This window comes from Portunus trituberculatus, chromosome 44 (genome assembly GCF_017591435.1).
Source record: "Portunus trituberculatus isolate SZX2019 chromosome 44, ASM1759143v1, whole genome shotgun sequence".
Classification (NCBI taxonomy): domain Eukaryota; kingdom Metazoa; phylum Arthropoda; class Malacostraca; order Decapoda; family Portunidae; genus Portunus; species Portunus trituberculatus.
In genome coordinates this window covers 13,397,996-13,423,226 of record NC_059298.1, presented here as the reverse complement: position 1 = coordinate 13,423,226, position 25,231 = coordinate 13,397,996, and the positions used below count along the sequence as shown (strand labels likewise).

Genomic DNA, 25,231 nt, shown 5'->3' with positions numbered 1-25,231 from the left:
TGTGTGTGTGTGTGTGTGTGTGTGTGTGTGTGTGTGTGTGTGTGTGTGTGTGTGTGTGTGTGTGAATAATACATAAAAAGTTATAATCTCTTCGTTTATTTATCTATTTACTATCCAGTTGTATGTTTAATTATTGATTTATTAGGCTCCATGTACACTTTAAGTCCGGTCGCTTTCTAGTCACGGTCCGATCAGTGTCTGACAGAATATAAATCACATGCATTTCAATGGAAACATGCACACTGGTGTTCACATGATGTTCTTGCTCCGTTCCTGCTCCAATTACGATCCCTTCCAAAGATATCTTGAACAGAGCGAGAACGAACTGCTAAAATTTCTCATTGTCATAAAATAGACTTAGTACAATATTATTCAATGCTAAAAAAAAAAAAAATCAATTTCTCCCTCTATCAACTCGACCCAACCTTCCAGATCCGCTCTTTTTCAGTGTACTTAACTGTTCCCCCTTTCTACACTGAGCGTCCTCTATCTATCCTTTAATTATAATGATCACTGAAAATTTCGTCTCACCTCTATAAACAGCCTCTATAAAGTTAAGCATTCTAAGTCTTGTCAGCCGGGTTTTTCTTCCCTTCCCCAGACACAACTGTTACTCGTAACTTCGTACAGGGGCATCATCCATCCTTGTATTGAGTATGCTTCATTTGTATAGAGGATTCAACTCAAATTTCATACATTCTTAAACAAAGTAGAATCAAAAGTATTTCATCTTATCAGTTCCTCTGCTTTCAGCCTCTCTCCCATCCTCGCAATGTTACATCTTTTTTTTATTTTTTTATTTATTTACTTATTTATACCATGTGGGCTTTTCACGGAAATTTATGGGCTAAAGGTGCCTTCCTCTACCGCTATGTTCATGTTACATTCTTTTCCGATCTTCCTGACTATATGTTTTCCTTTTTCCCACTGCCAAGCTACACACAGATTCTTGTTTCCCTCAACCTTTATTTTGTCCACCTCTATGTTGTATGAGTTCAACACTATTCTTAATCATTCATCCCTTTCTTTCTCTAGTATACGCTGGCACTCGCAGCCTGTTTCTTTATTTCACCCTTTCTTTGACTTGAACTTTTTAAAGAGGAAGGTTTCACTTAAGACACTTATCGTCCATTACATTATTTTCCCGTTCGCCAATCTTTCTGGAGGAACTGATATTCATGTGGGCTTTATCTCTACTAGTTTTTTTGTTGCTCTTGCCGACTGGCCCTCATAGAAAAGAATCTCACTATTTATTTACTGTATCTAGATTGTTGACATATATCTACACTAATGATAATGATATTGATTTCATATAACGCCCATTAAACTTGATATATTCTAACTCGTGTTAAACAGAATTCAGGTAAAAGAGAGAAAAAAAAAAAAAAAAAAACGCATAAAAACTTAAAAACGAAAAGCCACCCTAACCTTTAGAATTCCAATATACTATAATTATGTGAGGAAATTAAAACCTGTGAATTTTAAGAAGCAACTCATCGAACGAGTCATCATTTCTTGTTAGTTTCATTGTGTCTTCCTTGTGGCTGTGCTTATATCTATTTAATTTTAAGCCATTATGTTTTACTGTTATAATATTAAGATTCCTCAAATGTTCAGCACTAAAGCATTGTGGGTAATAAATCGATTATTATTTTGTATGGCGAGCGGAAAGAAGCAAGAGTCAACACAAGCAGTTGCAGTATAACCTCGCCTATCTACACATGATATGCGAGATACCATATCTATACATAACTCTGAGGCGAGGAGTGTCCTTATCTAACGGGCAGTTCCTGTCTGGCAACCATGGCGGAGACCCCGTTGGATGAAGATTTCAAAGGTACGTGAAATCACCAAGGGTCAGAAATTTCATTCAAGTATTGCCTTACGATTATATTCTGTAAAGTAGTATCAATATGAAAACCTCTCCATTATAAACATGCTGTAGCTACTTACTGCAAATTGACTGCTTGCTTATGGGTACCTGTATTTCCTCCCCAATCACTAGAAAAGCTGAGAAACTAATATGAGATGAAATTCAAGTAGAAGTTCTGCTACTCTTCTTTTTCAACAACCAGTTTTTTTCTTTTTTTCTTTTTTTATGTATCTGTATTTTCTCTCGACTTAAAGCGGACATCAACAATGAGCTACAGGAGCACTATAAACGCCTAGTGAATGCATATCGACCTGACCTGAAGGCGGATATACCACCAAGGGAGCCTGTCTTCCATCACCTGCATCCTTGTCATCTTCATGAAGAGATGGAGAAAGACAAAAGGTAGGACACACTGCACAGCCAGCTTGGGAGTGAAAGGGTGCCAGAAATCAGAAATAGAAGGAACGGTTCTCCTTTCCCTTAATATAACAATAATAATGATGATTATAATGTAAAGAGATAAGAGTGCTTCCAACCTAACAATGTCACAACAAGGGAAGATATTACGTAGACAATCTTATTTCCTGCCTTCTCCCCGTGAAAGTATTTAGCAGGAACAAGTTACCCATAAACCATAGGCATACAATTAATTCCAAATTTTCGCTATTGTGAAGACCACACTATTCGAGATCAGAAACAAACATGGGTAAGAAATGTAATTAAATGATTATCTGCAGTAATTCTATTGACTTGATTGTACGAGTACAGTTGCACCCACAACATACGATAGAGTCTTCTTCCTTGGAAATTGGAGTCACGGCCATTGAGGCAATGACAACGTTCTGGGTGTTCTCTTGAACAAGTTGTCTCTTCAGCATACCTGTGCTCTAATTTATGTACATACCAACTTCACCTTCTGCAGTATTTCACAATCATGAGGATTCCTCAATAGAATGAAACTGAACGAGGATGAAAACGGAAAGGAGTATAAATGCGAACGGAACGGATGGAGGAAAAAATTGAAAAGGAGCAGGGAATAGAAAAGAGAATATAGGTACTGTACATACTTATATGTCAGTACTTCTCTCTTTCTTATTCTTCACTCACTCCTCAATCTTGCTATTTATATTTCATTCTTTCTACGAGTACTATCTCCACGTCCTCCCATCATCTTCCTTCATCCTTTCTGCCCCATGTACTACTCTGCTTCCCGATTATTTCCCTTCTTCCCTTTTTCCCTTTCCTCTCCCTCCCTCTTTCGTCTTGTCTCAAACCTCCGTTCCTATCACCCTTTCTCCCCTTTATCTGTTAGAGATAAGAGACAAGGAAATGATACCACCTCTCTCTCTCTCTCTCTCTCATGTCGTTTGATAAGAGTAGCAAGTAGTTAAATGATATTCTCTAGAAATAAAAAAAAGTACTGTTATGTCTTTGTTTGTATTCCTGAAGACGGGTTCACACGTGCCAATTTGTGACTGAAATTTTACGTAGGTAGAGTTTCCGATTCATCCAAATAGTCGGAAAGTGTCACACGTAGCGACTGGAGAGTATTGACAAGTTGGCGCCTTGGCAGGAAGTCAGTGTAAACGAACAGCTACCCGCCAACTTGCCAAGATGTCCTCCTCTAGTGACGATGCCGAAGCGGTGGTTGCTCTTCTTTTGGTGTACCGGAAGTCAACAGAAAAAAAAAAAAAAAAAAAAAAAAATGCCTGTGGATACGTCCCTGGCTAAGAAGAAAAGAAAGGAGTATCTATCACACTCTATATTGGCAAGTTCACACGTGCCAATTTACGACTGAAATTTTACGTCGTAGTTTGACTCAATCGATGCCTAGCGACTGGAGAACAAGTCGGAAAACAAGACCCACATGTTGGTCTTTTTAGTCAATTTGCGACTTTATTTACGTCGTGATGTCACAGAGTTAAGTTTTGAAAATGTGGTTTCCAGTTATAGAGATGTTAGAGTTGATGATGGAAAAAGAACACATCTGGGACCCCAGAAGTGAATTACACTAAAAAAAGAGCTTGCGCAAATCGTCGTTCGACGAAACAGCTGCCACTCTCCAAGAACTTTTTCCCTCACTGCAGGGTGGTGTTGGAGGTGAGGATAGAAGAAGACTTGTCAGGATTTAATTTGATCGCAATTGTGCATAGTTTTAAGATTAACAGTTTTCTTATGAGAAACGTAGGCTAATTTAGAGTGTGGTAGGCACTCCTGCCTTTCCTTCTACTTAGCCAGGAATTTTTTTTCAGTTGACTCTTCCGTACGCCAAAAGAAGCGCAACCACCGACCGATTCAGCACCAACTAGTCGATAATTTCCATTTCTACGTGTGACACTTTCCGACTAGAAGGGATGAGTCGGAAACCCTACCGAAGTAAAATTTGTCACAAATTGGCATGTGTGAATCCGCCTTAAGTCTCTCTCTCTCTCTCTCCTTTATTTTGGACTGTGAAGCTTGTGAATCACTAACTGGATCAGTGTGAAATTATTAATTCAGTTAGATAGATAAATATATAATAAAATATTCAGCAAATTATCTTTAAATCATCAGTATTTACATGTTATCAGTTTTTGTTTTAAAGTGCAAACTTTCTATTTTTGTACACACAAACATTACTGAAATTCCTGTTTAAAATTTTCCTAAGAGAGATAATTGGATACATAAAAAGATCATAACATGTATGCACTATGGTGACTTAGGAGAGTAGGGTACCTGCATTCCGGTAATTATATATATGATATAATAATTATATATATGATATAATAAGTCAAAATCAAAAGAACACAACTTTCCATAATCATTAGGAAAAACACAAGCAACAGTTTCAGTGAAGAACACTTGTAAATTAAAGAGTAACATACCAAGGTAGTGTTATTAATTCAAGCAGTTTCAGGGCTGCTGTCTATCCCTGAAAGGCAACACCACAAGACCTAATCACTACTTTCTCTCATCCCTATTCTGTCCACCTATCTCACGCAATTGTTACCCATTTTCCCCAATCTTTTATCCATTTTTTTCGTAAACTCTAGATATCTCTGCCTGCTTCTGTATTTTCCCCATTTACTATGATTTGAACTCTCTGGAGAAAAAGGTTTCAAGGCAAATTATCGTCCAACTTTAGGTAATCCAACTGACATTTGATTATTTATTTTTTCTTTTTACCTTCTTATGCTGGTTTTCATTGTTTAACCCTTTCAGTATTGTGACATATTTTACCTTGATATTTGGTATGATTAATAAATTTTATTTGCATCAGGAATGGTCTATGGAAGTCAGAAGATTAATACCCAGAGTCCTCAATATTTTAATCCTCAACATGAGTTTCTGAAACTGAATAAATCATCAAATAGTAAGCAGAATCAATATGGAAATGTGTCATGTTACTGAAGGGGTTAAAGCCTCTAAAAAAAAAAAAAAAAAAAAAAAAAAAAAAAATAAAATAAAATAAAATAAAAACCCTGCAGGCTTGCAATGGCTATTTTTGCTTGATGAAAGAAATTTCATATTTTTTCTATGTACACAATTGAGTTCCTCTTATCCCTTGTGGACTGGTGACATGTAGGAAGAAAAAAAAAAAAAAAAAAAAAAAAACACTACAAAGTGCTCTACGGAAAGGAGAATCTACTGAACATGAATTGTGCAAAAAAGCATATTTTGGGTCACTTGGTTGATTTATCACTGTTTCAACAAATTTATCATTATGACTGAATAAGGAAAAAAAAAAAAAAAAAAAAAAGAATATTGGAATGCCTGACAACCTATTTCAATTATTTGGAAATATGTATTGCAAATCTGTGAGAGAGTGATGTGAATATCTGAGTTTCATAAGTAGTATTTCACACTAATAAAAAATGCTTGCTTTGAAGTTTATGTTGTACCTCATTCTTTTGGAGAGGGAACTCATTAGCAACAAAGATAACTATTCTTCACACAGAGAGATCAATGTGGCAGACATTCTGACAGAGCGACTAAATGAGGAGGATGAGAACTTTCCTGGAGGTGTATTATTGTTGGGGCGGCCAGAGAGTGGGAAGACAGCGCTCTTTGCTCAAATACTGCACTACTGGCTCCATGACAAGGGCAAGGTGAGCTAATATTTTCATGATTTCAGAAATAGTACTCTAGAAAATCCATAAAAAACACCTTATAATAATGGAACAATATTTGACTACTTGTTTTTATTCTTACAGATGATGGGTCTGAAAAAATATGACTTCCTGCTGGCCTTTCAATGTTTAGTACTGCAGAGTCACTTTGATGGCAAAACAACCATTAATCTTGAGAAACACATGTTAGATCACCTTCCCAAATCTGTAGAGCACCATGGGAAAGAGAGAGTGCAACAAGAAATAAGGAAGGCCAAAGTTCTCATCATTATTGACTCTTTAGACTGTCTGGAAGAAAGAGCTCCAGAAATGATCACTTCACTCAGTTCTTGGACTGACAGCTCTGTGCTTCTCTTTTGTCGGTATAAATTTATGAAAGATTCTGAACTTTTTAAGTTTGATAAAATCAAGAACTATTTAGTGTTGAAACTTTGGGGTGGTTTGTCTGTTAATCCATTTGAAACTTTAAAAAATTCCCCTGAAAATATGTCTGAGATTGGTGGTGTGTTTTCAGGTAAACTGTTACAAGATTACTGCACAAAACTGTGCAACTGCAGAAATATGAGTTCTGTAAAATTTTGGGATTACTATACTAAAATTCTAAAATACTTATCATTAGATATAAGGAAGCCATTCAATATCTACATGACAATGGAAGCATTTTGTCATCATATTGACTTGGATGTTAAAACTCCATCTGAGTTTTATAGCAAATGGTTTGACATTTGTTCAAAAACTTACAGAAAGACACTTGATGAATCTGATTCTGATAAAACAGAAATGGTTATGAAAGGAACATCTCTCTTGACTAGATTAGCTTACAAAGCTTTCACTTCCAATAGAGAATATCTTTCCAAAGAAGATATCCAAGATAACTCTGAGATGGTGCCTTTTTTCACCCACTTCTTGATGCCACACTACAACCCTGAAGGTTGTATTGAAAAGATGACTTTCAGGATAAATGCTCATAGGTTATTCTTAGCTGCCAAACAAGCAGTTATTGAAATGGACTTGGGCATGAAAAATGTGAATGATGTTTTAAATGCTGAAGGTTTCAAAACACTTCAATCACTATTGCTCATGGTGTTGGGTGTAGCAAGAGGGAGCAATTATTTTGATGAAATAAAGGAGCAGGCTCTCAAAATCATAAAAGCTAATTTGGAAGACCATGTTACAGAAAAGTTTGCAGATCCTATCATTAACTATGCAGTTAATGTTCTTAGTGAAACAAAATTATTCTCAAAAACAGACAATGACTTTGATGATTTTGCAAGAAAGTTAGTGGATGCTTTAAAACCAAATAACTGGACCATTGTGGATGGAAATATGCACCCAGAGGCACTTAGGACCTTGTGTGGATGTGGACATGAAAACAAAGATCAAGATAAGTGTAAACCTCAGAGAATGAACATTATTCTCTCTGGTCACCACACTGATATGCCAGGGCTTCATGACATCTTGATAGCATTGAAGGATTGTGATATGAGAATTAACTTCACCAATGATCACAGTTTTCTGAATGAAAAAGGAGAGTTTCCACTTGATGATGTTTTGTTTGCACTACAAGGTAAAGGAAAAGCCAAGAAGAAAGGACCATCCCTTGCTAGCTTTAAAGGATATCTTAAAAATATAAAGATGCTTGATACTGATCCAGCCACAAGGCGTATATACAAGATCAGTTTGCGTATCTGCAACAACAATAATTATGAAGATCTACGTGAGTTATGCAAAGTCAGCCACAAGCTCAGGCAGGTGACACTACGCATCTCACATAATAATGATCTTAATGTCAAGAAACTAAAAGAACTTCCTGCAAGTATAGCCAAATTAACAGTTTGCCTGGAGGGTTATGATGATTATGAAGTAGAGAAAGCAATCAAGATTTGGAGATCCATCCAGGGAACAACTCAGAGAGAGGTTAAAGAATTGCTGTTTTGGTTCACTGTTGGGAAAAGAATGACTTCTGAGGGTGTCAAGAAAATAATTCAAGCTGACCTGCCAGGTACTAAGATAGAATTGTCTCTAGAACAACCTGTTCCTGATGATGCTAAAAATGATATGCAAAACCAACTAGACCAACTGAAAGAAGATAAATACATAATAAGATTTTTAGGTTCACACAAATACACAAGACGTGATTTGAGAAAAAATCAAGTTTCTTAATTCCTCCAGTCTTGTATACTGCTTATCTGTCTGTCTGTGGATGGCTGTGTCTGCTTTTCACAGAAAAATATATAATTGAGCTGATTATGATGAAATTTGGTAAGAGGTTTTCTTTAATCCAGGGAGTGACAGACAATGTCTCCAATGTCCAAGTACTTCCAACCCAAAACTGCTTGATTATTCAGGCAAATCTGTCAACCAGACCCATTTTTTTAAGGTAATAATGGGGAAAGACTGGTATTCATTGTCAGCTTGCAGTTGAATCCCAATTACAGTCAGTCTGTCTGTCTAACATGTGGGTGTGTCTGTTGGCAAAACCATTGAACTGAGAGTGATGAAATTTGATGGTGGTGGGGAAGGGGGGAGTCCACCTTGATCCAAGAAATGCTGGGCAATTTTGCTAGTGTACACTGAACATTTTATTTGTTTCTAAATTTTTTTTTTTTTTTCTATCCATGACCAAGCCAATGATTTTATAAATACCTACTTGTGATGCTCTCAGTAGCTTCTCTCATTAATAATCCTAGATTGTATTCAGATGTACTCATATCATGGTGGATTCTCAAGAATCACCTGAACTAACAAGTTCCCTTCCGGTTACATTATCTATCATGTTGATGTGTGTGACACACCAAGGAAATTTATAAAAAATGCCTCAGATTACTTTAATGGGTACTACATACAATCCTTACAGTTAAGAGGGAAATCTAAAGCTGAATAATTTTATTGTTCCTCTTCAATTGTTTTAGCAGTCAATAATGTACCATTAATGGTTTAATGGTGATTAATGTACTATTAATTGGTTTAATAACAAGTTGGGAACTTTGATACAGCAAAAACACATTGCCTCGGGAGTCTAGAAAAAAGACTGTAGTAACATAAACCTACAAAATACCTATATTAACTTACAGTGCCATGTCAGAAGATCTATTTATCATTTTAAAGCCAAACATTACAACAAAAAATTTGACACCATAGGTAACATATGGAAAACCATTAAAGAACTTAACCCTAATAATAAAAGCAGTAATCTTCCTGTCACATGTAATAATCAAGAAGATGCAATGCAGACTACCAACCTCTTTAATGTGTTTTTTGCCACTGTCAGTAAAAACACTTTTGAAATGACGCATCTAAGTGACTCCCCATATCTCTGAAAAAAAAATCCTGCTGCTAACATAGATCTTAACAGTCTATTCAGACCTGAGCCTATTGACTGGCAAACTTCAGTGTTTACTATTACATATATGAATTATAGTGAAGCATGTGGGTCTGATGGGATACCGTTGAGATTCCTTAACGATTCTCTTCCTGTTATTGTTTTCTGTTTAACCACCATCATGAATATGTCAATAGTCACGGGAATTTTTCCCACAGCTTGGAAATTCTCAATCGTGGCACCCTCCCTAAAGACTGGTGATGTAAACAACCATAGTAAATATTATCCCATATCTCTCTTCCCAGTCATCTCCAAACTGTTAGAAAAGATAGCTTCATCTCAGTTGATTCTGCATTTGGAATCAAACCATCTACCAAGTAATACCTCAGCATGGCTTCAGTCCAAAGATATCAACTTCTTCCACTCTATTGGCACTTACTAAGAATCTATATTTCAAAATAGATAATAAAAAGTCTCTCTGGTCACTCTCTGCGATTTATCAAAGGTCTTTCACAGTGTTAGTCACTCTATTTTACTTGAAAAATATTATTTTTAGACATAAAATGTATTTTTTCACTTACTTGTTTCTTATTTATTAGCATTTACAATGCTCCCTATTACCCAGCCGTCTATTCCACATTCAAAACTTTCGTCGTATTCCACCCTGGTAACCCCTGGTAACTTATGGCAACACCGTCTCCTTCAGCCAGCCACGTCATTCTTTCTTGAACCATTGGCAAGTAGTGGGGAGGATGGGTGGGTATGTATATAAGAAGCAAGTAAGTGAAAAAATACATTTTATGTCTAAAAATGGTATTTGTTTCACATACAACCTTCTTATATATTAGCAGATTTCTACATTATAGGAGGTGGTGGGTCATGCCATAAGGGTGGAATACGCCGATGGGTGAAAGGGTCCACAAACAGACACTCTGGTCTCACCTATGAGGATTGGAGACTGGAGAGTGAGAAGGAGACCATGACCAGGCAGTGGTTGGAACTTCTGGTCTCCTTTCTAAGTCTTGGAAGAGTCCATTAGTGAGGTAGTGGTCCCACCAAATCCCCAGCAGCGATTACCGGGCCAAGGGCAGAGACATCTCCTTCCTGCTGTTGGATATCACGGAGATAGTAGTCCACAAAGACTGAGTGGGTCTTCCAACAGGCTGCTTCCAAGATAGATGCCACAGAACTGTTCTTCCAGAAAAGCATGGATGTGGCAATTCCTCTTATATCGTGTGCCCGTACCTTGAACAAGGGACTGAATTCATTGGGAAAAAACTCATGAGCCGTCTTGATTGTATCCCGGAGGAAGAAAGAGATAGCTGCTTTAGACATTCGCCTCGCAGGGTCTTGCAAAGACATGAAGAGACTCCGAAGCCGGGAAGCGGAAGCTGTTGCAGCAAGGTAGCATTGTACAGCTTGCACTGGACATAGGAGATGTTCCTCATCCTCTCTTCCCACCACTGAAGAGAGACTTCGAAGAGGGAACTCTCTAGGAATGGGATTTAGAGGGATTTCTGTCTTAGCTATGAATTCAGGAAGATATGACAAGATAAGATCTTCTCCTCTTGAGGCTATGACCTGAGAAAGGGCATGAAGCTCTCCAACCCTCTTAGCTGTAGCCAGGGCCACCAAAAAGAGGGTCTTCTTAGTCAGTTCCTGTAATGAGGCTTGGTGAAGTGGCTAAAATGGAGGACATGTCAGAGCCTTAAGGACCATGTCTACATTCCATGAAGGAGCCCTACAAGGTGGGCGTTGGACTTACCTTGAACAAGTCTTTATGACCTCGCGGAGAACTGGGTCGGTAGAAAGATCAAAGCCTCTAAGGGCAAACACCCCACTGAGCATGGCCTTGTAGCCTTTAATCGCAGTGACTGACATTCTGCAATCCTGTCTAAGAAAGACCAAAAAATCTGCAATCTTCTGGCTGGTGGGATTAGAGACCGTGTGACCTTCTCTCTTGCACCACTCTTGAAACCTTTTCCACCTGTATTGGTAATTCATAATACTGGAAGGTCTTTTAGATTTTGCCAGGAATTCCATACCTCGGGAGGAAAAGCCTCTGTGACGAAGGATTTGCTTGACAGTTTCCACGCAGTTAGCTGTAGCATGGGGAGAGCTTGATGGAATTTGTGAACATGAGGCTGGCAAAGTAGATCTCTGCGCTGCGGGAGGCGCCTGGGAGTGTCTACTGAGGCCTGTATGAGGTCTGGGAACCATTCCCTCTTTGGCCAAAACGGAGCAATCAGGATAAGGTTTGTTTGACGTGCCATTCTCAGCTTGCTGAGCACCTTCCTGATCAACAGCAATGGTGGAAAGGCATAAAGATCATGATCCCAATTGTACAGAAAGGCATCTGTGGCTACTGCCATTGGATCCTGAAACGGGGAGATGAAGTTTGGTAGCCTGAAGTTGAGCCTCGTTGCAAACAGGTCCACCGTGGGATAACTCCAAAGCCTCCACAGGAGATTGCAAACCTCCTGGTGGAGAGTCCACTCTGTGGAGATGATCTGATCCTGTCTGCTGAGGCAATCCGCTAAGACGTTTGCCGAGCCCTTCACGAATTGGGTGAGGATCCGGACGGCATGAACCTCCGCCCACTGTAGGATTGCTTGAGCCTCGGCATTGAGGCTTCCTGAATGAGTCCCGCCTTCTTTTGCCAGATACGACAGGGCCGTGGCATTGTTGGAGAACACAGCCACCGTCTGTCCTCGGACATGTTCCTTGAAGTGCAGAAGGCTGAGACGTATAGCTTTGAGTTCTAGAAGGTTGATGTGTAAGAGGTTGAGTGGCCCACACACCGCTCACTGAATCGTGTAGAATCGACGCTCCCCAGCCGACAGTGGAAGCATCTGTGTACAGACAAACGTCCGTGGAAGCTAACTGAAGGGACTGTCCCAACTGAAGATTGTGGTCCAGTTTCCACCACTGAAGAACGTCCAAGATTTCAAAATCCTAAGGAATTGGAAGGTCGTCTCCATCAGACTGGTGATCCCAGAATTGGGAAAGGCGAAATTGAAAGCTGCGCATCCTCCGTCTTGCCCCATGAACTAGATGCAGCAGAGAGGACATGTGGCCTAGGAGGGCTAACCAAGCCTTTGCTGGAGGGGACTGAACACTTAGAAAAGTCTTAATTTGATGTTGTAGATTCTCTAGTTGTTTCTGTGTCGGGAAAATCTTCAAAAGAGGAGAACGAATCTCCATCCCCAAATAAATCCTTGTCTAGGAGGGTGTAAGCGATGACTTTTCCCAGTATACCTGGATTCCGAGTGATGCACACAGACGGAGGGGGTAACTGGTTGCCTCGAGTGCCGTCTGTTCCGAGTGAGCTAACAGCAGCCAGTCATCTAAGTAACGGAGGAGGCGAATTCCCTGTTGATGTGAAGCCGCTGAAACTAGATCCATCATCTTGGTAAAAACTTGAGGGGCCGTGGAGAGGCCAAAGCAAAGAACCCTGAATTGGAACTGACGCCCTCTCCATATAAAGCGGAGAAACTTTCGGCTGTCTGGATGGACTGGGATCTGAAAATAAGCATCCCGGAGATCGATGGCAGTCATCCAGTCGTGTCTGTGGATGGCGGACATAACCGTCCTCACTGTTTCCATCCTGAAGGGAGTGGTAGTCACATAACGATTCAGCGTGGATAAATCGAGGATTGGGCGAAAGCCTCCTGTATTCTTGGGCACCACAAATATGTGACTGTAAAAACCTGGTTTTGCAGACGTCTCCTCTATTGCTCCCTTTGTCAAGAGACGTTGGACCTCGGATTCTAGTGCCTTGCCCTTCTCGGAACCCGGAGGGTAAGAATGAAACTCCAAAGGTGCCGAGGTGACTGGTGAAAGAGATGTGAAGGGGATCTTGTAAGCTTCGCGAAGGATGGAGAGAACCCATGCCTTTGCACCAATTGCCATCCAACTGTCTAGATTCTTGGCCAGACAACCTCCTACTGGAACCTGGGAAGGCGGCCAGTCTACTTCCGAAAAAACTTCCCCATCTTCTTAGGGTGAGAAGCAGAAGGAAGACTAGAGGAAGACCTCTGATGTTGCGGCGCTCTTGAACGAGAGGCCAGGTCTATGTGCCGTGTGGAAAGCGAAGTCAGGTGAGAAGTATCACCAGTGGATGCCAGGCGGGAACCACGATCCACCAGTGGGGTGCCAGTAGCTGGCCTTGGCTTAATCAGTGCCTGAGCTGCTGCTTGCTGGAAAGAAAAGGAAGCAGCCTTATCTGCCACCCGAAGAGCTTCCTTAACCTTGTCGAAGAGGAAGGCCAAGTCAATAGCTGATTTCCTGAGATCAACCTTGGTAGCAGTCTTAAAAACAGGGGGAAGGTGAGAGAGAATCGCCTCCCGTCTCATGGCCTTGACATTAGATAGAGCGAAAGCTAAATCTTGAGCTGTATCCACCATGGCAAACTGAGTGCTGCAGAACAGTTGGTCAGCTAAGAGCTTCTCCTTCTGATCTGGTTGTAAAGAGGAAACCAGTCTGTAAAAGGCACCAATAGCCCAAAACAGAAAATTCTGTGCCTCACGCTGGCGTGCTAAGATACCTTCCAGGCGAGACATATCTGCATGCTGTACCACCACCTGTGGGTCTTTACCCTTAATGGTGAGGGCGAGGGCTAAGTCTCTGTTGAGTTTGGCTGCTTTCCCAGCAAACTCGTGCCCACTGACCCCATAGATCCTCCTGTACCAGCCAGAAGGGTAGCGAGCAGTGATGGACAGGAACCTTCATTAGCACAACGAAGAGCTTTGGTGGCGGCCTGTAGAAAAAAGTCCATTGGCTGTGCCATAGTGAAGCAGATGCATTTATCCTCCACCATCCTGACTTCTCCTGGGGGCACTGGGCGATGAGATCCTTCTGCATATCCAAGTCTGCCTAGTGTTCACCATGTGAACACTAGGCAGACTGATCACCTGCATGTACCCTAATGTAACACCTGCCTTGCTGCCAGGTCTTTTCAAGTGACTGCTCCCTCATTCTGGAATAATTTGCCTCTTGTTCAGCATGCCCCTTCCTATCCACCTTCAAATCATGTCTAAAAGAATTTCTACTTAATAAGCAATTTCCCCACTAGTGCATCTAATTTTATTAGTCTTAGTAATTTTATGATCACATATATAATCTTAGTTATTTCATTACTGATTGTGATAGGCCTTATCCTGTATAACTGTGTGTTATTTTAACAGCTTGTAACTGTCCCTTTCCACTTTTATGTCTTTTCCTTTTTTTTGCTTTTCATTTTAACTCATCACTGTTGCTGTGTGTTTTCTTTTTTAGGTGAGGGTAGGTTTGATGCTTTTGAGTTATTTGTCTAGTTTTCTGTGCCTAAAATATAGTTTCTTCATTGGCCATTATATATGGGACTCCTGTGACAGGCATATTAATTTATAAAAGATATATTTCAAGAATAACCACTGTAATAATGGAAATAAATTTTACTCTATTCTGTTATGATATATCATGTGACCATTAAAATATTAAAATGTTATTTTTATGTGTTTGAGAAAACCATGTAATAGCTATTCAGGCATATGTGCCCAGACTACTATTAAAAATAAAAGCCTTATGTTTATCATGTATTTTGAAGAACTTCATTCCTCACTATACATGCAATCTTCAAATTTTCTGACATCACAAGAATGTTATTAAATCAGCAAATGTTACTGCTGATGGAAAGCTACCTACATTCTGTCCCTCCATCTCTTAATAAAAGGACTTCTCCAGTAAGGACTTGTTTATATGTAATACCATTACAAGTTTGAGAGAGAGAGAGAGAGAGAGAGAGAGAGAGAGAGAGAGAGAGAGAGAGAGAGAGAGAGAGAGAGAGAGAGAGAGAGAGAGAGAGAGAGAGAGAGAGAGAGAGAGAGAGAGAGAGAGAGAGAGTACAGAGAGAGAGAGAGAGAGAGCACATACAGGTTGTCCCACAAGTTAAGATACATACTTTGGGATATGACAATTCAAGTAATTTCCAGCCAAAAATACAGGCACTTCTATATCCTTACAACTTTCCAAAGGGACTGAGGATCCCATCCTATCTATTTTCATTCCTATGACAACTTGCCTTGGTCATCAGGTCTTGCGAGAAATACACTTAGATTTTTGTGACAATGTTTTTGTAAGCAATCTTTGCAAAACAGTCTGAGCCCTAAAAATAAAAATTCCACTTTAGTTCCCTACTTTAATATCCTTAAATTACATAGATGAAAATACATAGAATAATGATATTTACTATTCCTAATGATGTCCATGTCTACAGAAAAAGTGAAAGCACAATATTAGAGTTTGGTATATCACAATTAATGACACAGCTGTTTACTGCCTGTGATGAGCAGAGCAAATATACAATTAGACTTTCAATAGTGTAAATATCATCATAAAATTTGCAGAGAAGTACTATGTACAAATATACATGAGCTGTGATTACCTTCAGTCTGGCAGGAACAAGACGGGGGACCATCATCTGGACTGCTCTATCAAGACACTGACTAGTTAGCTCCACATTATTGGGGATGAAGGGGAAGAGATAAGGGGGAGTAAAATAAATTATGGACGTTTCTTATGTGGAACACTGCAGACAAGTGGTACAAAATCTACTTTTTCCTCTTTTGTACTGAGTCTATTTATGAGAGTGTCTCTTGAACTGTCCTCCCCAATCTGACTTATATATACTAAACACTTAACCTAAAATAAATAAGAGATTTTAATACTTTGCACAATTCACATTCATTCTTTATCACTGTCAGTCTCTCATGCAGAAAATTTGAGAAAAGAAATAGAAGCTGCAAACTCTGAGCAGTGATAACAACAACTCAGAAATGTAAAAAGAAAAAATCAAAAATTAGTTGACACAAACTAAACACAAAATTTCAAGTGATGCACTCAATTCAGGTGACGTAGAGGATAAGGTGGTGAGCATGGGATCGGGCAGATGTCCATGTGTAGGTTTGAATCTCACCACATACTGGCTACAAACTTTGTCATTTGTTGACTGGTTAAAGTTACCTACATGTCACCATAATAACCAGGTTCTAGGTGGAGGTGTAATATATATATATATATATATATATATATATATATATATATATATATATATATATATATATATATATATATATATATATATATATATATATATATATATATATATATATATATATATATATATATATATATATATATATATATATATATATATATATATATATATATATATATATATATATATATATATATATATATATATATATATATATATATATATATATATATATATATATATATATATATATATATATATATATATATATATATATATATATATATATATATATATATATAACTGAAGGAAACATTCAGACACAGGCCAAAAAAAAAATTAAATAAATATATGAGAGAAGACAAATAAAGAAGCTGATTTATATGCAATCAAATACCAGGTAGTGGCTGTGAAAACAAAGAAAAGATAAAAATAGTGGCCAATAATATAAATGACAGGAGTTAAAAGTTCCATTAAGAAAATAAATGACAATATAAAGAGCCAGATTGAAAATAGAAAAAAAATACAAGAAAGATAAAAATGCAATCAAATAAATATACAACAAAATATAAACTTACATGAGAATAAAAAAGAAAATGTTCCACAATGATAAAGATTAAACTGGCTAAAAACAAGACTAATTTACAGAAAAAAATGATAATACTGGCAGTATGAGAGAGAGAGAGAGAGAGAGAGAGAGAGAGAGAGAGAGAGAGAGAGAGAGAGAGAGAGAGAGAGAGAATATATTAGGAAGAGGCTGATGATAAGCAGCAACAACTTATAACTGTGATCTGAGGATTGTGAGAGATTTTCTATTTACGGTGTTTCCGCCTTGCACCCTGGGGCTTGGAGGCACCTGCAGCAATGCACAGCTTGCCACCTTGGAGCTCTGGGTTGCTATTCACTGTTGACAGCGCCTCCATGTGAGCCATCACGTCGCTCACCTGGGACTCTAGCTCCAGGATCCTCTGTGGGTGTGGAATAGGAGAATGTGAGAAAGTAAGGTGAAAATAAGAGAGAGGATTATATGAAGCAAAAGTATGAGAAGGGAATGTATTGAGAGAGTATATAGAGAAAGGAAGGAAAGGAAATAAGAAGAAAAGTTGTGACATGAGGATAAAGAGTGGTAGAATGCTTGAGTTAGTTTATAATAAAAATATACTTTGCAGGCTATATTGAACATAACATAACATAACATAAATAATAGGATAACAAAGGGCCACCAGGGGCCATCTAGGTTATCCTGTATCAGTCGCACAGCGACCTCGTCATCAGTACTTAAAGATACACTTACAAGTACACAATACATTATATACTAATTCTAAATATTTGGCCCATTAACAGGGCTAAGTCCTGCAGTGAAATCCTCTACAATTTGTGGTCCCCATACATGGGGATCATGTCTTATTTAACTATAGTAAATTTCTTATAAAAACTATCATGCAGTGCTATACATAATTATAAATCTAATAAATTTAAGTGCTTATCTAATCTGTTTTTAAACATTGTCAAACTAGTGCTATTTACAACCATCTCTGGCAATGCATTCCAGAAGTCTACCACTCTATGACTAAAGAAATATTTTCTTATATCTAACCTGCAGCCTTGCTTTCTAATCTTCCTGCCATGATTTCTAGTCCTATTTCCCTCCTCTAAGGTAAAGAAAGATCTCACATCTATGTAGTTTGTATCTGAGAACATTTTAAATAACTCTATCATATCCCTCTTATACATCTCCTCTCAAATGAAAACATGTTTAATTCCTTTAATCTATCTCTATACTCCAGGCGCTTTAATGCTGGTATCATCCTAGTTGCTCTTCTCTGAACTGCTTCTAACATGTTGATATCCTGCCTATAGTGGGGTGACCAGGCCTGTATGCAATACTCTAAATGGGGCCTAACATAGGAATTATATAAGCTACGCACCACTTCCTTACTTTTATAACTAACATTTCTATTTATAAAACCCAGGATCCTATTTGCCCTATTTCTTGCTTCTAAACATTGCTTTGAAAATTTCATAGTCCTGTCTATCACTACTCCTAAATCCTTTCCTTCCTCTACTGCCTCTAGCCAACATCCCTCCATCTCATAGTTAAAGTTTGTGTTGTCTTTACCTAAATGCATAACCTGACACTTATCAGAATTAAACTCCATCTGCCACCTGTCTGCCCATGCTATCAGCCTGTCCAGGTCTCGTTGTATTCTGTAATTGTCCTTTTCACCCTGTACTGCACATGCTATCTTAGTATCATCTGCAAACTTTGATACTTTGCTACTAATTCCTATATCTAAATCGTTAATGTACACCAAGAAAAGAAGAGGTCCTAGCACTGATCCTTGGGGTACCCCACTAACCACTTCCTTCCACTCAGACATTGCCCCATTTAATACTACTCTCTGTTTCCTATCAGAAAGCCATTCACTAATCCAATCAACTAACCTACCCCTATCCCATGTAGTCTCAATTTGTACACTAGCCTCCTATGCGGTACCTTATCAAACGCCTTGCTAAAATCTAGATATATAACATCTATGCTATTTCCATCATCTAACTCCTTGGTAATATATTCTAAGATATCGAGCAAATTTGTAAGACAGGACCTCCCTGATCTAAAGCCATGTTGGGTATCTCTAATTAATCTATTCTCATTTAAATGCTCCCAAATACTACCCTTAATGATTTTCTCTAGTATCTTACATACTATACTAGTTAAACTGATCGGTCTATAATTATTCACATCATCCTTCCTACCTTTTTTAAATATTGGAGTAACATTAGCTAACTTCCAGTCCTGAGGTATCTCAGCAAACCTAAGTGATCTTTCAAAGATTAACTTAAGTGCTTCAGAAATACTGTCTACACCCTCCCTAAGTACTCTGGCATGTAGCTCATCAGGACCACTAGCTTTCCTATCGTCTAGTTCAAGAATAAATTTCCTAATAATTCCCGGTTTTATATCAATATTTTCTAAAGCTCTTAAACTACTTGTCGCACTGTTTGTAACAGGATTTCCTATTCTTTCCTAGTAAATACTGAAGAAAATTGTTCATTCAATAATTCTACTATGTCTTCATTTTGATCCACTACTACACCATCTTTTCTGAGTGGTCCAATCCTATCCTTATTTCTTTTATCACTGACCTTGTAATAACTATATAATTTTTGGGGATCTTTACTCCCAGCTCTAGCTAGTTTTATCTCTGCCTGCCTTTTACTTTTTTATAACCTTACTCAAATCATCTCTGACCTGTCTGTACCTAATCAAATCTACATCTTCCCCACTTTTCTGCAACTCTCTGTATGCCCTCTTCTTCTCTCTGATCTGGCTACCTATCTCATGAGTCCACCATAATGGCTTCCTGTTTCTCTGCCTTATATCTTTGTAAGGGATACACTGCATCACTATATCCTTTACTACAACCTTAAAAATATCCCACATCTCCACATTGAAAGTTTAGACTGAATGAGAAAAAAACATGAGGCAAAATCACCTTAACTATATTATTTTTACTTTCTGAAAGGATGATGGTTATGAAAATGAAATGAAAACAACAACAATAACAACAGCAAAACCCGATTCCCCTAAGAAAAGACAGCTGTTCAAGAAACCACTACATAACAAGAAAATAGTCTAATTTTATTTTTGTATTTTCTTGTTTCTCACATGCATGAATTTGATTACTTTCCTGCCTTTGATGAAAAAGAAGAAACGAATACAATAATTATATGAAGTGAGCAAGAAAGAATAAATATTGTAATTTGTGAACGAATAAAAAAGGAGAAAAAATTGGGATGTCATGATAGGAAGAATGGCAGACTGTTTTGCTGAAAACTATGTGGCAAAGAAATCCTGCAGCAACAAGAGAAAACAAAAAGAAGACCTGACCAGGCAATAGAACTTAACATAAGAAGTAAACTTAAGCAATGTTAGGCAGTCTTGTGTAAGAAGTATTCACAACATTCAACAGCTTGAAGGCTTGTACACACTATGCTTCATGATGCATGCAGTGTTGAAACTTTTCAACATGAGAATGCATCATGAGTGAGTTGATGAGCCACTCTGATTTCAAGTTGCTGCTCAGTGATGCACCAGAGTTCAGAGTGAGAGGACGCATGCACAGCTACAGGTCCAATGGCCCAGAGCCGTTATAAAAGTATTACAACTTTTGACAGCAAATTTATGAAATGCAATGATTGGCATTCTTGTATAATTTTCAAAATCTGTTGGAATTTTGGTTTGTAACTCCAAAAATATCTGATTTAAGCTCGCTTCAGAGGTCAGCAAGAAAGCCATTGTTTACACCACAAGATTTGACGTTTCTTCCTCAAAAGTTTTTTTTTTTTCAGTATACAGAACTGCAGTCCACAGTACAATCTCTTAGCATAGTACATCATTGGCAGACACAGACATCACCACATAAAGAAAGCTAAACCATAGAAGTGACCAGCGGTGCACAGGAACAAAGTAGTGGGTAAGGTGGTGAGCGTGGGATTGGGCAGACGTCCACCACATACAGCCTTAAACACTTAGCCATTTGTCAAGTGGTTTAAAGTTACCTACATGTCACCATGATACCCAGGTTCTAGGTGGTTACACCTAAGATGAGCTTCGGGGGTGATATGGGCCATAATATGGGTACCACTATAAATAAAATTGTCTGCACCACTAATGTATGGAAGCTGAACAGCGCTTCCCACACACTCTTCAAGTGTGCCTACAGGTGCTATAAAAAAAAGGGATGTAGTTTACCTGATCCTTCTGCTCAACAGCGTTCTGCAAGTCCACCACTTTAGACACCCACTCCTGCTTCCCCTGACGTAGGGAAATGTTGAGTTGCTGCTCTGTTTCCAGATCCTTTGTCAACTGCAATATATGTACATTTGTTTTAGCAGGTCTAAAGTCTGCATCAAATCCCTATTTACTAATTTCCAGAAAAGGTCACTAATTCCTCATGAGTAACTTTACTTTTTCCTTCATAGATTTTCCAGCCAAATTTAACTAAAAGAGATCTGTTGTCTGATACCTTTGTTACTTTCTGGGCCATTTGTTGTAACTTTTTGTCTTGTGCTTGTTTGTCTCGTGTCACAGCAGCCAGATCCTGCTTCACCCTCTGAAACTCTTCTCCAAGCTTCTTAGTCTCCTCTCTGGATTCTTTAGCCTACAATGATTTATAATAAACAAAATATGATTAACACATTCCATTGGTGATGTACGTACCCACTCACCATAGGCACAGCAGTAAGCAGAAATAACCAAAATTTCAGGAAAGCTTTCATTTTAATAAAGGCACAAAGTCACTGACATAAATATACAATGACTGAAAGCAATGGTTGATATATGACTACTGGAAATAATTTATGGAAGCAAACACACATCAATCAAAACATATTTACCATGTGTCACAAAACACTATGATGCAATCTGATGTTTGAACAGAAGCTATTGAGTTTAAATAATCTTATGTTTAAATGGAAATTATTAAGCTTAACTCTAACAACTTATATGCAGTTTTCTTCAACTGAGAGCAGTTCCACTGATTCTGTGAGTTTAATTTCATTCAATGCAATAAGCATTAGTCTGCATGATACAATATGTACGACTCACCTCCTGAAGAGCATTTGCCTGTGCCTCTGCTATTTTATTTTCAAAGAACTGCCTCTGGGACTCAAGCTGCGTGGAGAGCAGATGAGTGTATTCAAGCTGCAAGGCTGTCAGTTTTTCCTCCCCTTGTATTACTTCCTCCTTGGTGTCAGCTACAGGAGACATTCGCTCATAGGATACAACCTGTTCACATTAACAAAATAGAGATGCTGGTTATCTCCTCTCTCCAAACTCAGAAATTAGAAATAGAAAGGATGTATGGATATTTTTTAAGGATGATTTGAGGCCTTTTCATATCAAAAAGAGGCGTATGACAGCTGACTAGATATTCTGTATGACATGGATAATTTGGTGGATGAAATTGAGGCTCAGGAAAAAGTTATGGTAGTTATTAACCCCTAACATGTGACCAGCCTACATATCAGCAGATGATATTTGAAACTGTAATGCTGATCAGCCTACATATAGCAAGGGCTGTAAAAAAACTGGCGGTAAGAGGTAGTGAGCTGGCATTAGCACCATTGGAAAGAGTGCTTTCTGTAGGTCAAGACTGACTATTGTATTGCTGGCTTGTGTTGCGTACTAGCAGTCCACCCTCCCCAATCCCCACGTGATTCACAGAGGGTCTGGTCAACCCTGTCCCTCCCTCTTCCTGCCTCCTCTCTCCTCCCTTCCATTGTGTGCATTGCTAGAAGGTTGTCTGGGCGCCACGTAAACCTCTTGCGCCCACATACACGCGTACATACGCACACAAAACTTCGTGTGCACCAGAAATGAGCCATGAATTTTGTATGATGGAGACATACACGTGGTGTCATGTTTCCTGTGTTACACCACTCATTCTAGAATGGTGCAACACATCCACATCATCAATCTTTCATTGCTTTTACTCAAAACTTGCGTTTGACAGGTGAAAGCCTGTTTTCTGTTGACCCGCAGGGAGGATATTTCTTAACTTTCTGACTTTGGTGGCCCGCCACGGCCAAACCACAGCACTTAAAGAGTTGCGGATTTCAAGTTCAGATGTGAAAAAATATGATCTACAATCCCATAAGAAAAAAAACAACAAAAACCCTTGGTGAAAGTTGGAAAATACCCAGAAATGGTTGGCCAGGGGGAAAGGAAGGTAAAAAAAAAAAAGTCGTACATAAGGGGTTAAGTCTACCTATACCTGAAGGAAGCAAACAGCAATATGCATGAAGGACAAAATGAGTTGGAAAGGCACTTGGAAAGACTACATTATGAGGAATAGATGTAATGAAACAAGAAAACATAACATTACCAACGCTGTGTAAAAGGTTGCACTAATCCCACAACTCTATTACCTTTCCATCACCCTCACTCTGCAGGAGACGGTGCACATAATTATCTCTCACGTAGTCCCACACACGGTTGTTACCAACTTGCAGCGAGAATACATGATTGGTTTCCATGAAGTGCCTGACAGTAGACAAGAACATTGGTACAGTTATTGCTACATATAAATTCTCATGCTTAAAGAATAGTGTATCTAATCCTAAGAAACATGATACAGTACAGTGGAGACTCAATACTCGAATGTCTAAATACTCGAATGCAAAAGTTTGATTTAATACTCAAAAAAATACCTTATAGTCGAACATCCACACCTGTGGTTGTAAACAAAGTTGTGACATGCTGCCGCAGTCATCAAAATAATATTTTCCTGCATTCTATCTGTAGTTTTTCATTTATAAACTTACATTAACACCAAAGGCTTATTAGTGGTGAAAATATCTGATAATCAAATGGCCACAAATTTGGTCATATACAAAGCTGTCATCTCCCTTCTCGCAGCTGCAACTGTACCGTTCTGATACCGTAATATTGGTATACTGATGCAGGTGCGCATCCTTACTCCAGCCACAGTCTTGAGAAAAACAACTTTCTTCTGTGTTCTGTCTGTAGTTTTTCATTTAGAAACTCATGATGGCACCAAAGAGGTTTATTTGTGGTGAAAATAAGGATTCTGGTGAGAGTGCAAGTGTTAGTGAGCCACAGAACTCCATTAGTGGATTCACAGGAATCACACCAGGAGAAATTTTACAAAGACATTTTCATGGATGATAACTCATCCTCTGGCGACCTCCTTCCTCCTCCCCACCCTTCTCTCCTCCTCTTTCAAATTATCCATCACCAGCCTTCACTTATGGTATGTACAAATCAAAATTGTAGAAAAAAAATTACATTGAAATTTTAAAAAACTTGAGGTTTTGTTAAGATTAGAACAAATTACCTGATTTATAGGTATCAATAGTCAAACTTTTTAATACTCAAACAGTCATATGGAACTAATAAGTTTGAGTATTGAGTCTCCACTGTATAAGAAAAATTATGGCTGACAGCCAGACACAGGCAGGCAGAGCAATGCAAGGGTTTATTTACATTTAGGGAAACTAATTGTACCACACATTGTCTCTCCACAATTTTACTTAATCTTTTTCCATCCATTCTTATTCATAAAGGATACAAAAGCACAAGCTGCAAATTTTGTTTCAGGTTTAGTTTTGCACTAAGAGATGAAGAAGGCATCATATTCATTGTACTAGCATATCACTGTCTCAGTTGTCTGGTGCTCAGTGATCTTAAGTTCTCTACAAATGATTTGGTAGTTTGGATGTTGTCTCACACCACAGAGTAGCTAAAACCAATAAATTCACACTGAAGCTTAGGGGTTGTATTATCTTCCAAAATATACAGTAATATATTCATAACTTTGAAGAGCTTTATGTATACTTAGTATGGCTAGAATAATGCTATTTGAAGAATTATTTGCCACTACAAAGAGGTGAACATATATAAAAATACTGTAAAAGTTCACTAATCTAAAAAAAAACCTGTCATCAGTGTGGATCTTAAAAATACTCTCTCTCTCTCTCTCTCTCTGTAATCTACAGGACCAAAAACTTTATCCTATATCGAAGTTTTTTAGTGTCATTAATTTCAGAAAAATACAGAATACATCTGTGGTAGTTTTTCAGATATTGAAAATTGTTTCAGGCGTGTAAATTTTGTCTTTGTATTTTATGGTCTGCCACATGATGGGAAAGTTTTCATGGAGCAAAAATTTTGAATAATTTTCTTATTGAAAAGAGAGAGAGAGAGAGAGAGAGAGAGAGAGAGAGAGAGAGAGAGAGAGAGAGAGAGAGAGAGAGAGAGAGAGAGAGAGAGAGAGAGAGAGAGAGAGAGAGAGAGAGAGAGAGAGAACCTCAGCATTCCTGAGATAGCCCTTATTCAGAACATGAAGACTCTTTCCATCTCACAA

General features: G+C 38.4%; 2 protein-coding genes across 3 annotated transcripts in view; one reads left to right on the top strand and one right to left on the bottom strand.

The window, feature by feature from the left end:
- Positions 1-1,495: 1,495 nt before the first annotated feature.
- Positions 1,496-15,031, top strand: LOC123518829. Its single transcript, XM_045279864.1, has 4 exons — positions 1,496-1,837; positions 2,128-2,275; positions 5,811-5,961; positions 6,067-15,031. Exons 1-4 carry the CDS (start codon positions 1,804-1,806, stop codon positions 8,143-8,145), a joined length of 2,412 nt encoding a protein of 803 aa, XP_045135799.1. The 5' UTR covers positions 1,496-1,803; the 3' UTR covers positions 8,146-15,031.
- A 1,600-nt stretch (positions 15,032-16,631) lies between these two features.
- LOC123518830 (BRCA1-associated protein-like) overlaps positions 16,632-25,231 on the bottom strand; it is a 57,523-nt gene continuing 48,923 nt past the window's right edge. For both annotated transcript variants that reach the window (XM_045279866.1, XM_045279865.1), the window contains exons 9-13: positions 23,274-23,388; positions 21,952-22,131; positions 21,371-21,505; positions 21,097-21,210; positions 16,632-17,308 (exon numbers count right to left, since the gene is read on the bottom strand). In XM_045279866.1, coding sequence (XP_045135801.1) covers positions 17,153-17,308; positions 21,097-21,210; positions 21,371-21,505; positions 21,952-22,131; positions 23,274-23,388 — 700 coding nt within the window. In that variant the 3' untranslated portion in view covers positions 16,632-17,152. The remainder of the gene's footprint in view (positions 17,309-21,096; positions 21,211-21,370; positions 21,506-21,951; positions 22,132-23,273; positions 23,389-25,231) is intronic.

Excerpts from the sequence above, each read along its gene's own strand:
- LOC123518829 (XM_045279864.1), top strand. The coding sequence starts at position 1,804 with ATGGCGGAGACCCCGTTGGATGAAGATTTCAAAG. Across the intron at positions 1,838-2,127 it reads GTTGGATGAAGATTTCAAAG|CGGACATCAACAATGAGCTA; the intron begins GTACGTGAAATC and ends CTCGACTTAAAG. Across the intron at positions 5,962-6,066 it reads GGCTCCATGACAAGGGCAAG|ATGATGGGTCTGAAAAAATA; the intron begins GTGAGCTAATAT and ends TTATTCTTACAG.